General features: G+C 54.8%; 1 protein-coding gene across 8 annotated transcripts in view; it reads left to right on the top strand.

The window, feature by feature from the left end:
* The first annotated feature begins 201 nt into the window (after nucleotides 1–201).
* Nucleotides 202–13179, top strand: part of DYRK1B (dual specificity tyrosine phosphorylation regulated kinase 1B) — a 21245-nt gene continuing 8267 nt past the window's right edge. For 2 of the 8 annotated variants that reach the window (XM_079799442.1, XM_079799441.1), the window contains exons 1-11: nucleotides 363–1077; nucleotides 2331–2494; nucleotides 3709–3831; nucleotides 3931–4119; nucleotides 4520–4667; nucleotides 5637–5923; nucleotides 6640–6786; nucleotides 6868–7008; nucleotides 7306–7621; nucleotides 8002–8108; nucleotides 8203–12709. In XM_079799442.1, coding sequence (XP_079655568.1) covers nucleotides 999–1077; nucleotides 2331–2494; nucleotides 3709–3831; nucleotides 3931–4119; nucleotides 4520–4667; nucleotides 5637–5923; nucleotides 6640–6786; nucleotides 6868–7008; nucleotides 7306–7621; nucleotides 8002–8108; nucleotides 8203–8574 — 2073 coding nt within the window. In that variant the 5' untranslated portion in view covers nucleotides 363–998 and the 3' untranslated portion in view covers nucleotides 8575–12709. The other 6 variants (XM_079799444.1, XM_079799445.1, XM_079799448.1 and 3 more) reach the window with 6 other exon arrangements.

Here is a 13179-nt window from a genome sequence, read left to right as displayed (position 1 = left end):
CCACACAGCGCATGCTCCTTTCTTAGCTGCCTCTTGCGCCACCCAAGCCTGGATTTTGGCGCTTGGGCGGAGCTCACCAGGCGGAGCTCACTGCGCATGTGTGCTGGTAAGCTCTGCTGAGCAGGCGCAGTGTATGGCCGTGAGTCACGTGAGGGGGAGCGAATTGGGAGGGGGTGGGGGCGGAGCCCGAAGCCTGTGGGGAGGGGGGGCCGGTTTGTTGTGGTTGCCATTTTGCTGGTTGCATTACTGGGTAATCAGGGCCCTGCTTCGCTTCGTCCACCGGATATCTTCAGCCAGTGGGCAGGCCTGAGCTCGGGCTTCCCGAGCAGTTTGAGTCCCCTTGCCTGCGTTCTCAGGTAACGAAGTGGCTACAGATGGGGCGCGGCTCGCGCTCCGCCCTCCCCCTGTCGCCGGGAGACTTAGGAGGCGCAGGGAGGAGAGGAGTGGGGCGGCGGGCAGGTGCAGGCCATGTCTAATTATTCATAGTTGGATTCCTGGAAGGGCATAGCCCGAGAGAGTTGTCCTGGGAAGGGGTACCGGGGTCCCGCTCCCGCCCTTTGTTTGGGCTCGGCTCTGCCCGCTGCATCATTGTCGCCTAGCAACAACCGCCCCGAGCTGTGATTGGTTGAGCTCTTGGGCCCAGCGACCAATGGCACGGTTGTTGCCATGGCAGGTGTGGACTGCCAAGTTCAGGCCTGCCCGCTGGCCCTGGCGGCCCTCCAAAATGGGAGGCCAGACGCCTGTGTCCCTGGGGGCCGGTGGCTGCGTGGGGCGGGGCCGGCGGGTCGAGGGTTAACCCGCCCCTCCCCTCCCCCGTCCACCTGCCTTTCCCTTCCCTGTGTGCCCCGGGTTGACCCTCGTCCCTGTCCCCTCCTCTTCCCCCCTCCCCCCGCAGCGGCTGCTGTTGTCACCCACCGGGCCTCCTGTCCCGCTTGCCCTCCCTGCTTGCCGGGGCCCGCCGGCCCGGGACAGGCGGCTGTCTCCTCGCCACCGCCGCCATGCTGGCTGCTCGCCCACCCCACTGGGGGCCCCACCGCGCCCCAGCCTCCCGTGGGCCCCGCACCAGCCCTGACCCGGGTAGGGGGTGGTGGCTGGGGGAGACGATCCTGGTGTGGGAGGGCCCCCGGGAAAGAGTTTGGTGTGTGTTGGGGTGGGGGGGGGGGAGGGAGGAAGCTCCAAGAGAGGAGGGGTCGTGGGGTGGCAAGACTTGGCATAGGAGAAAGGGACTGATATGAGGGAAGGCCCGCAGGGAGAGGATTTTGGTGTGGCAGATAGGGAAGAATTCTGTGATATTTGGGGGGTTTGGCTCTGGGGCCTTCTAGGAATGGGCACAGTTGTGGATTGACCAGTGGACAGAAGAGTCCCTGGAGAAAGGGCCCTGGTAGGAATATTGGATTGGGAGGAGGTGGGTAGACTCCAGTGTAGGCAAGAGAAGGGCGATCACTATAAATCGTGAGAAGAGACACATCCCCTTTGCTCCCATCAGGAGTGGGCCTTGATTGGAAGCGGTACCTTGGCATAATATTGGGGAGTTGGGATATGGTATGGAGAAACTAGCTGGAGGGGTGGTTCCTGAGGTGGGAGAATATAATATAGGGAAGAGGTCTTGGCATAATATGGGGAGGGTCCCTGGGGAAGGGTGTGCCTTGGTGGACCACAGGAGTAGGACTCTGTTATATAGGAGTTTTCAGATAACTGTGATCAGGAGGTACCCAAAGACCCCAATGTGGTTTTAGAGGCCTACAGAGGACTTTGCTAGGGTTTGGTGGGGGCCTAGAGGACTCTAATGTGGTTTGGGGAATCCTAGACTTCTGGATTGGGGGATCTGCTGGGAAGGGTAGATCTTGAAACAGATGAACCTTGCTTTGATGAGATCCCAATATCCAGGGGAGAGTGCAGGAGGACAGGATCTTGTGTGAGGGCAGCCTGGGGAGGGTTACAAGTGGAAATGGGAAGAAAAGAGTGAACCCTACTCCCCATACTGTCTGTGATTTCTGTTTTCTTCCTTCCTCCAATTATTGGTGTCTTTCTGTCCTTTTCTGCCCTGGCCCATATTCCTGCCTGACTCCCGATCACTCGCTTTCACATGTGCCCCTGTTTGTGCTGCTTGCCTCATTTATTTGGTAATCATTTGTTGAGGGACTCTGCTATGCCTCCTTTCCCCTCCCCCTCACCACTTCTGTCTGTCCCCCCTTCATTCCCACCTGTTGCTCTGTGGCTCTTTTCCTCCACCCTTGCCTTGCCTTGCTCTGATGTCCACCTCTTTCCTGCCTGGCATTATCCCACACACCCCCTTCCATGTTGTTCCCCTGCCTCCCGCCTGCTCTCAGGTCTCAGCGGCGGTGGCAGCCGAGGTGCAGGATGCGAGAAGGCGCCCCCCGGCCGGGCTCCCGCTCCAGGCCTCGCTCCCCTGCGGCCCTCTGAGCCCACCATGGCCGTCCCACCGGGCCATGGTCCCTTCTCTGGCTTCCCAGGGCCCCAGGAACACACACAGGTATGTGGTCAGCTGGCTCCTCGCCTGCCTGGGGTAGAGGGAGGCTGGGAATAGAAGGATCTTGGGGCCAAAGACAGTGTGGTTGTCCAGGACAGTCTCTCAGGGGCATGAAGAGCCCCATGGAAGTTGAATATAATAGAAAAGTTGCTGGCAGAGTCGGGGTTTTGAGGGCCTGGGTTAAAATAGGTAAAATTCCTTAGGTTCTCCGTGCTTCAGTATTCTGTTCTGTAAAATGGGGCCAATAATGATATTTACCTCACAGGGTTGTTGTGAGGATTAAACCAGTTAATGAAATACATGTAAAATGCTGAGGACAGTGCTTGGCACATAGTAAGCAATAAATGTTCACTAAGAAAAAATCCAGAGTGAAAGATCTAGAGGGGGTGTAAGGGGAGGAAAGTTGAGCCTGAAGGGTCTTGGAGCTAGCAGGGCCTAGGGTACAGGGTATAGATCTCCAGGGATAGAGACAGTTAAGGTTCTGAAATGTAGAGCTTGGAGTGGGAGGTCCAGGGTGCTGGATCCAGATCCAGGACTCTTGAAGTGAAATAATTGGACAAAGATGCTCAGATTGAGGGGGTGGGGGGCACATGTGAGCATAAGGGATAAGGGTAAAGCAAGATGGGAACCCTTAAGATGGGATACCCAGATGGATGGTCTCAGGCGAAGGGTTGGGTCGGGCAGAGCCTAAGTTTTTTGTGTGATCTCTCCCACTGAGGTTCAGAAATGAACACTCAGCCAATCTTTAACAATTATCCACTATAGCCCTAGCTGGTTTGGCTCAGTGGATAGAGCGTCAGCCTTCGGCCTGAAGGGTCCCCAGTTCGATTCTGGTCAAGGGCACATGCCTGGGTTGCAGGCTTGATCCCCAGTTGGGGGCATGCAGGAGGCAGCCAATCAATGATTCTCTCTCATCATTGGTGTTTCTCTCTCTCTCTCTCCCCCTCTCCTTTCCTCTCTGAAATCAATAAAAATATATTTTAAAAATTATTATTATTATTATCCACTGCATGCCAGGCCTTGCTCCCGGCACTGAAGATATACAGCAAGAAGAAGACATAGCCTCTGCCCTTGGTGACTTTCTCTGTTAGTGGGGTTGTCAGACAGTGACCAAATGAACAGGTGCACAGCAGCGATGAGCCAGCCACCCGTTAGTTCTCCCCCTTGAGGTTGGAGGTAAAGGTCTGTCCTCAGTGCCCACCTCTCACCCCGCCCAGCAGGTATTGCCTAATGTGCGGCTCTTGCCGAGGAGGCTTCCTCTGGCCTTCCGGGATGCGACCACGGCCCCATTGCGCAAGCTCTCCGTGGACCTCATCAAGACCTACAAGCACATCAATGAGGTAGGCAGGGGGTGGGGGACCCGGCTGGGTGCTGAGGGGTCCTGGCTGCTGGCACAGGTCACTCACCAGTCCTCATCTCCTGGCTGGCCGGCTGGGCAGGTCTACTATGCAAAGAAGAAGCGGCGGGCCCAGCAGGCTCCTCCTCAGGACTCCAGCACCAAGAAGGAGAAGAAGGTCCTGAACCACGGTTATGACGATGACAACCATGACTACATAGTGCGCAGTGGCGAGCGCTGGCTGGAGCGTTATGAGATTGACTCCCTCATTGGCAAAGGCTCCTTTGGCCAGGTGCGGGATGCCCCCACCCACCCAGATCCAGAGATTGGGGGATATGGGCACCCACTGATATTGACTCACACAGTCAGTGGTTCAGTGGTTCCAAGTTCTGTGCTGGGCCATTCAACTCAGCCCAGTCACTTGGTTTTCCCTGTGCCTGTTTCATTTTCTTTAAAAAAAAAAAAACAACTGCAATTAACAGGACTCTCCACATGAGGTTGTTGTATTATTTCATGTCCAGTGTTCATCCTAGTGCCTGACTGTGGTGAGCACTCAATTTTGAATTCCTGTTAGTAATATCGATAATGATATTGGTGAACCTCCTTAGCTGGAGGGAAAACAGTGGTACCTGGCGCTGTCTCCTCCCTCATCTCCCATTTCCCTCACTTTGTGACATACCCTGCCCCTGCAGGTGGTGAAAGCCTATGATCATCAGACCCAGGAACTGGTGGCCATCAAGATCATCAAGAACAAAAAGGCCTTCCTGAACCAGGCCCAGATTGAGCTGCGGCTGCTGGAGCTGATGAACCAGCATGACACCGAGATGAAGTACTACATAGGTGAGCCCTGAGGCAACACGAGCTGCTCAGGGATAGGTCACCCCGGCTATAGGATGGGGTTGGTGTCCTCAGGACAGGGTGTGGTCTCTAATTCCATGGCATCGGTGACTCTTCTGCCACTTTTTATGATTTTTGTCCTATTCACAAGATAACGCTGGTCAGAGTTTCTTAGGTGCGTAGGGTCATGCTCTGTTGTAAGCACTTTACATAAATAAGCTCCTGTCTGCCTCACCACAGTGCCATGGAAGAGGCATCATTGCCCACAGCCTAGAGATGAAGACACGAGGCATTCAGGTGCTATTGCTGCATAAGGTCACAGAGTGTGTCCTCAGTAGAGCTGTAACTTTACCAGGCAGTAGACTCCAGAGCCTTTACTTTTAACATCTATTGCCAGCCTTTTCCCTCTTGTGTATACTGGTTCCTCTTAGAAAAAGCAAGGGACTTAAAGAGTATGTTTCTTTAAATATAAATCCTCACAGTAAATGGAAAATAAGTAACCTCTGCCACACACACAAAAAAGAACTGAGACTAAAACAATGTTATAAAATTAAATGAGGCAGTATAGAATCGTATTAAAGTCGCCACTGGTGAGCCTCCTTAGCTGGAGGAAAACAGTGGTGCCTGGCCTGTCTCCCTCTTCATCAGTCCCTGTACGGACCTGTCAGTACCAAATGGAAACTTCCTCTTTGGTTTAATCTGACAGTTTGACAGGAGTCTTGGGAAGAATTCACTTTTCTTAAGAAAATCAGTCTTTTTCTTGGTATGATCCAAGTTATAGACCATATAGTAGTACCGGACTAGCAGCTGGTACCTGTGGGCACACCGCACTTTGGCCAGTGCTCAAGAAGCAGAGACACATATCTGCTCCGGCCCTCTCCTTGATTCCTGCGTACCCCAGGCCACCGCTGGCCTTCTCTGAGCCTCAGTTGTTTTTTTCCCCACCCACCTACTTGGTCCCCTTCCCGGCAGTGCACCTGAAGCGGCACTTCATGTTCCGGAACCACCTGTGCCTGGTGTTCGAACTGCTTTCCTACAACCTGTATGACCTTCTGCGCAACACGCATTTCCGGGGTGTCTCTCTGAACCTGACGCGGAAGTTGGCGCAGCAGCTCTGCACGGCGCTTCTCTTCCTGGCCACGCCCGAGCTTAGCATCATTCACTGCGACCTCAAGCCCGAGAACATCCTGCTCTGCAACCCCAAGCGCAGCGCCATCAAGATCGTGGACTTTGGCAGTTCCTGCCAGCTTGGCCAGCGGGTAGGGCCTGGCCCCGCCCTAGGGGTGGGACTAGTGGTGTGGGTATGGGTGTGGCTGGGACCGGGCGGGGCCAGCTGGTGGCCAGGTAGGGGCCGAGCGAGGTAGGCTGGAGGGGGTAGTGAAGTGGCTGATGCCTCAGGGATAGTGCTCAGGATGGGTACGAAGGGTGGGGCCAGTGTGTGACGTAGGTAAATCAGAGGGCCACAGGATATATATACTGCGCAGTCAGAAAAGGAAGAGTGAAGGCTGGGGGTGGGGCCAGTTTTGAGGCTGCCAGATGAGGGTAGGGGAAGTTGGGTTGGCTTTGAGCCTAGCTGGCACTGAGCTAAGTATTGTTTACCCAGTCTTCTTAAAGCTGGGAGGGAAGGTGGGGAAGGTGCTTCCGCTATGCAACTTCCTGTAAGCAGTCATTTGAATTCATGGTGGTGGTGGCAGGAAAAGGGTCTGGATTGGGGTGGTAGGAAGGGCCTAGGTTTGCAGACTGCCAAACTCTGACGAAGAGGGGCCCAGAGTCAGGCCTGCAGATGGAGATCAGGATCAGACTAGGCCAGCAGACTTTTGAGGCTGATGAGTAAAGTGGAGGTAGTGGCTCCTGTAAAGTTGGTGCAGATAACATCAGGGTTTGTAGCAACCACATCCCCAGTTTGAGGGCAGAAGGCTTGTTGTAGTTTTGGGGGTGCCAGTGGGGGTGACTATTGCCCTCTATCCTCCCTCAGATTTACCAGTACATCCAGAGCCGCTTCTACCGGTCACCCGAGGTGCTCCTGGGCACGCCCTATGACCTGGCCATTGACATGTGGTCCCTGGGCTGCATCCTGGTGGAGATGCACACTGGAGAGCCCCTTTTTAGTGGCTCCAATGAGGTGTGATCCTGAGGAGGGGGTGTGTTGGAGGGGGTGTAGGCCGGGCTGGCCTGATGACCCTGACTGCCCACATGCTCACAGGTGGACCAAATGAATCGGATTGTGGAGGTGTTGGGCATCCCACCAGCCCCCATGCTAGACCAGGCACCCAAGGCTCGCAAGTACTTTGAACGGCTGCCTGGGGGTGGCTGGACCCTACGGAGGACAAAGGAACTCAGGAAGGTGCGGCCCCTGCCCTTTGCCGCTCCTCCTACCCTGGTGGCCCCTCACTCTCTCACACTTGGGGCTCCCTCTCTCCCTGCTTCCTCTCCCTCGTGTCTTTCCCATCCTTTCTCTCCCCCTCGTCTGTCTGTTCCTTCCTCCCCAGTCTACCCTCTCTCTCCTGCCCACCCCACAACTCTTCTTAGCTTCTCTTTCCACTTTCTCTCTGGTGCCTCTGTTTCCCCGTGTGTGTCTCCCTGCCCCTCCTGCCCACTGACGGCCACTCTCTTGCCCCCCCTCCCACCCCCTCCCTGCCAGGATTACCAGGGCCCTGGGACACGGCGGCTGCAGGAGGTGCTGGGCGTGCAGACGGGCGGGCCCGGGGGCCGGCGGGCGGGGGAGCCGGGCCACAGCCCCGCCGACTACCTCCGCTTCCAGGACCTGGTGCTGCGCATGCTGGAGTATGAGCCCGCCGCCCGCATCAGCCCTCTTGGGGCTCTGCAGCATGGCTTCTTTCGCCGCACGGCAGATGAGGCCACCAACACGGGCCCGGCAGGCAGCAGTGCCTCCACCTCGCCCGCCCCCCTCGACACCTGCCCCTCCTCCAGCACCGCCAGCTCCATCTCCAGCTCTGGTGGGTGCCCGGTGCCCAATAGGGTAGGACAGTTGTGGGGGAAGCTCTGGTTTGGCCTGACCTTGGGGACCTTGTCACTGGGCCATCACCTAGAGCTTTGAAACTGCATGATCCTGAACTCCAAAGGTTCGGGCAGGAGAGCTCCAACTGGCCCTGACCTGATCTCTGAAACCGAGTTTGTGCTCAGACCTCTAAATGGTTCTGACTCCAACACCCAAAACTGAACCCTAATCTCAAAAGTGGGCCTGATGGCTTCACGTGAACACAGAACCCAAAGCCCAAACCTGGGCCTGGGTCATGAATCAGACTCAGCCACCTGCAAACCCAGCCACCACCTCTCCTCACTTAAGGCCTCTTCTCTCCTCCCCTGGTACTTCCAGGAGGCTCCAGTGGCTCCTCCAATGACAACCGGACCTACCGCTACAGCAACCGATATTGTGGGGGCCCTGGGCCCTCCATCACTGACTGTGAGATGAACAGCCCCAAGGTATGGGGCTTTAGGGCCTTTGGAGGTGGGTGGTGGGGTATCTGGGACTCCGGAACTTGGGTCTCCATCACCCACTGTTCCTTTGCTCCTTTAGGTCCCACTCTCCCAGCCGATACGCCCCTGGGCAGGCGGTGATGTGCCCCACAAGACACATCAAGCCCCTGCCTCTGCATCATCACTGCCAGGGGCTGGCACCCAGTTACCCCCCCAGCCCCGATGCCTTGGCCGTCCTCCATCACCAACCTCACCACCACCTCCGGAGCTGATGGATGTGAGCCTGGTGGGCGGCCCTCCCGACTGCTCCCCACTCCATCCGGCGCCTGCCCCCCAGCACTCGGCTGCCTCAGCCCTCCGGACTCGGATGACAGGAGGTCGTCCACCCCTCCCACCCCCTGATGACCCTGCCACTCTGGGGCCTCGCTTGGGCCTTCGTGGTGTACCCCAGAGCACGGCAGCCAGCTCATGACCCTGCCCCTTCCCTGGGGCCCCTCCTGAAGCCATACCCCTCCCCCCATCTGGGGGCCCTGGGCTCCCATCCTCATCTCTCCCCTTGACTGGAATTGCTGCTACCCAGCTGGGGTGGGTGAGGCCTGCACTGATTGGGGCCTGGGGCAGGGGGTCAAGGAGAGGGGTTTAGGCGTGCCCCCACACTAAGGACTGGACCCATGGCCCCCTCTCTCCCCTTGTTTTCTATTTATTGTACCAAAGACAGTGGTGGTCCAGTGGTTGGGAGACCCCCTTCACCCCAGGGCCCTAGGAAGGGGTGGGGGCAGGTAGGGGGAGATGGCATTGCTCCTCCTTGCTGTACCCCCCAGTAAAGAGCTTTCTCACATGCCCGCCTGAGCGTTTGCAGGGCCCTGGCTCCCTTCACCCAGCCCTCAGAGGCATGGTGCGGAATGTGTTTGGGGAGGGGGTGCTGGAAGAGCTTTGTCTTGTCGGATATGCCCATAGGGAAGTTATAGCTATTGGTACAGACATGGGGCTGCTGGAGGTCTGGGCCTAAGGAATCCTAGACAGAGATCCTGAATAGGATTGTAGCCCACATTTGCCTTTTCCAGGGTAAATTGAGACTCTGAAAGGGTAAAGGCCCACCTCTGGCCTGTTTCTGGGAAACAAGTTTCTGTCCTAGTAAGCCAGGGTTTCCACAGAGTCTGTGCAGGAGTGGTTCCTTTTGCCAGGCGAGCATCCAGTAGGTGCTGAATACGTGTAATAGGACTTATGAGTGCCATCTGGGGATTGACAGGCAGACAATGGGTACAGACTTATCCCCCCTCCCCCGACGTCTAGTCGTACCCTTTGGAACAATTGCGGAGCAAGACGTTTTGAAATTTTCAGGCCAAAAAAAAATCCCAGGGGTTCCAGGTAAGTGGGCCTGTTTCCTTGGCATTTGGGAAACTTTTGTCTCCCAAATGGCCCATCAAGAACCTCCTGTTGCAAAGGGTATCGTCTTCCACCACAGGGATGCGGGCACCTCCTGGGAAATGGAGCTCAGCATCAGCATCGGTCCCACTTTTCGTCGGGGAACTACAAAGACCAGAGTTCTTTTCGCTCACGTGTTTAGGGGCGGGGTGTCAGGCGGCCAATCAGCAGTCAGACAAACAGCCGGATGCTTGTCGCTAGCTCTAAAGGAAGAAGGAAAGGGCCGTCATTGGGGGTTTTTGGCCGTGCTTTGCGCAGGTGTTGATTTCTGTTGAGGCTTGCGGCAGGTGCCAGAAGGCTTACCGTGGAGAGCGTGAAGGTAAGACGTTCGTAGTTGGAGCAGGAGGTAGGCGCCGAGGCCCGAAGCGGCCCCATCACGTTGGACATCACCCAGCACGCGGGCAAGACCCCGTCAGTAGGAGTGAGCAAGGGCTCCGTTACTTACCTGCGTGTATTCGCTAATGGTGGCAACGTTGAACGCGAGGGAACCCAGACGAAGCACGGGTAGGGAAACTTCTGGAGTGGAGAAGCTGCCTGAGCTGAGACCTAATGATAGGGTCGGCGGGGGAGGGGTACTTGCGGTGCGGTGGAATGGCTTGCACAAAGGCAGCAATGAGAAACGGCCTGGTTTTGGAGATCTTATTGAAAGTCCTGTATGACTTAGGTCGTGGAAGATTTTGTTGGCTATTTGGGGATTTCCTGAAGGCAATGAGGAGCCGTGGGAGGATGTCTAGAAGGGAAGGCCCTATTTGCTGTCATCTGGCAGTAAGTTGATGGGAAAGAGACTTGGGTCTGGGAGCCCAGGATGGTGTCTGTGGCAGGATCCTAGGCAGGATCATCGGGATGAACCAAGGAAAGGGTCTTGGTAGGGAGCGGGGGAAGAGTGTGGGGTGACAGGCTGCATGTGTGGTTTACAGATTGTGGAGAGGGGCGGGAAAGGAATATCTCTAGCACGTAGGACAAGTGGCTGCATATTTTAGATGCTTAGTTAAAATTTTTTTGAATGAATAGTCCTAGGAGGCCAATACCAGTATGATCTCCCTTTTGCTAATGAGATTGCTGAAGGCAGGGAAAGTTAAGTAACTTGTCCAAGATCACATAGTTGGGAAGTAGAGGGCTCAGGATTTGTGTGTATGTCACCCATTGACTTAGCCAGGTGCAAGGTGAGCCTCTAGTCACTAGCAGGAGCCAAATCCTGTGGATTCTGTAAGGAATTTGGGATGGCTAAGCATGGAAACATATCTCAAATGTCTATTTCCAGCTGAGAAACTCCCCTGTGACTGCTGACTGACTGCCTACTTGATATCGCCTCTTGGATATCTAGAGATATCTTGAGAGTAATCTTGGCCAAATTGAACTCCTGGTTTTTCCCCAAAAATCTGTTCTTCCAAGGTTGTTCTCAGTAAATGTCACCTCCATCCTTGTAGTTGCTCAGACCCAACGCTTTGGAGTTGTTCTTGAGTCCCCTCTTTGTTTTATATCCATGTCCGGTCCATCAGCAAATTCTTCCAAAGTATATTCAGAACCTGTTAATTTCTTTCCACCTCCATTGCTGTCACCCTAGTCCTGTCCACTCTCATCATCTGCCTAGATCAGTGGTCGGCAAACTGCGGCTCGAGAGCCACATGCGGGTGTTTGGCCCCTTGAGTGTGGCTCTTCCACAAAATACCATGTGCGGGCGCGCACGTACAGTGCGATTGAAACTTCGTGGCCCATGCGTGGAAGTCGGTTTTCGGCTCTCAAAAGAAATTTCATTCATTGTACTGTTGATATTTGGCTCTGCTGACTAATGAGTTTGTCAACCACTGGCCTAGATCATCATGGCAGCCTTCTCAATGGTCTCCCTGCTCCCCACAGTCTGTTCCTCACATGCACCCAGAGTGACACTGTGAACACCTGGGTCAGGTCACGTTCCTCTCCTGCTCAGTACCCTCCCGTGCCTCCATCTCACAGAAAGTAAATGCCAAAGTTTTCTTCATGACCTGCAAAGTCCTGCATGACCTGTCCATGTTACTGCTCTGACATCGTATATTCATCTCTCCTTGCTCACTCTGCTACAGCCACACTGGCCTCAGAGCCTTTGTACTTGCTGTTTTGTTTGTTTGTTTATTTATCTTTATTGTTGAGAGTATTACAGGTGTCACCCTTTCTCCCCATTGTCCCCCTCCTCCCCAGGCCTTCACTGCACTATTGTCTGTGTCCATGGGTTATGCCTATCTATAATAATAAAAGCGTAATCTGCTAATTAGACCGGATGTCCTTCCAGACGACCTTCCGGATAAAGCCGGGACTGTGAGGGAAACTCGGGTCCTGGGTGCCAGAGGGAAGCCGGTGCCAGCAGCTGGGGGAAGGAAGGCCTACTCTTGCACGAATTTTGTGCATCAGGCCCCTAGTTCATTCTTTTCCCATCATACCCTCCCCCCTTCCCTCTGAGAATCATTAGTCTGTTGCAAGCTTCCATGTCTCTGGATCTGTTTTGTTTGTCAATTTTATTTGTTCATTAGATTCCACAGATAAGTGAGATCCTGGCTTATTTTGCTTAGCATAATACTCTCCAGGTCCCTCCATGTTGTCTCAAAGGGTCTGAGATCCTTCTTTTTCACATCTGCATAGTATCCCATGGTATAAATGTACCACCTGTTCTCTTTACCTGGGACACTTCCCCAGATAGTGAAGGCTCACCTTCACCTCCTTTAGGTCTTTACTTAGATGTCACCTTCTTCTTGAGATCTTCCTGTCCACCCTTCTAGAATTGTACCACTAACATTTGTATATTAACTTTCCTTAGCATTAATCATATCACTCTTTAACACATATAATTTCTTACTAGAGGCTCGGTGCACGAAATTCATGCACTCGGGGGCGGGGGGGTGGGGCTCAGCCTGGTCTGCGCCCTCTTGCAGTCCAGGAGCCGTCAGTCGGACATCCTTAGCGCTGCTGCAAAGGCAGGAGAGGCTCCCGCCACCACCGCTGCGCTTGCCAGCCATGAGCCTGGCTCAGGGCTTCTGGCTGAGCAGCACTCCCCCTGTGAGAGCACACTGACCACCAGGGGGCAGCTCCTGAGTTGAGCATCTGCCCCCTGGTGGTCAGTGCACATCATAGCGAGCAGTTGAGTGGCATTAGCATATTACTCCTTGATTGGTTGAACAGCCGACTGGATAACTGGACACTTAGCATATTAGGCTTTTATTATATAGGATTGTCTGTTTCCCCCCCCCCCCTCCCCTATCCCCACCAAACCATATACTTCATGAGGGCAGGAGCTTTTGTCTATTTCATGCTTTATCTCCAACACTTAGAAGAGCCCTTGACATATAGTAGGGATTTAATAATTCTTTATTGAATGAACTAGGGGTCTGGTGCACGAATTCGTGCATGGGTGGGGTCCGGTCTGTCCCCAATGGCATCACTCATGGTTGGTTGGCCGGCCCTGTCCCCAATCGGGGTGTTGGTGGCCAATCAGGGGTGGGGCTGGCCAGGGGGAGGGGCCACAGGAGGGCTCTAGGGTGTGTCCAGCACGTCTCATTCAGTCCTGGTCGTCCAGACCCCAGCAACAAGCTAACCTACCAGTTGGAGCATCTGTCCCCTGGTGGTCAGTGCATGTCATAGTGAGCGGTTGAGCATCCTTAGCATATCATTAGCATATTACGCT

The sequence above is a fragment of the Cnephaeus nilssonii genome (genome assembly GCF_951640355.1).
Source record: "Cnephaeus nilssonii genome assembly, chromosome: 20".
In the NCBI taxonomy this organism is placed as follows: domain Eukaryota; kingdom Metazoa; phylum Chordata; class Mammalia; order Chiroptera; family Vespertilionidae; genus Cnephaeus; species Cnephaeus nilssonii.
Note: the sequence above shows the minus strand (reverse complement) of the source record. Positions and strands in the feature narration are given on the sequence as shown.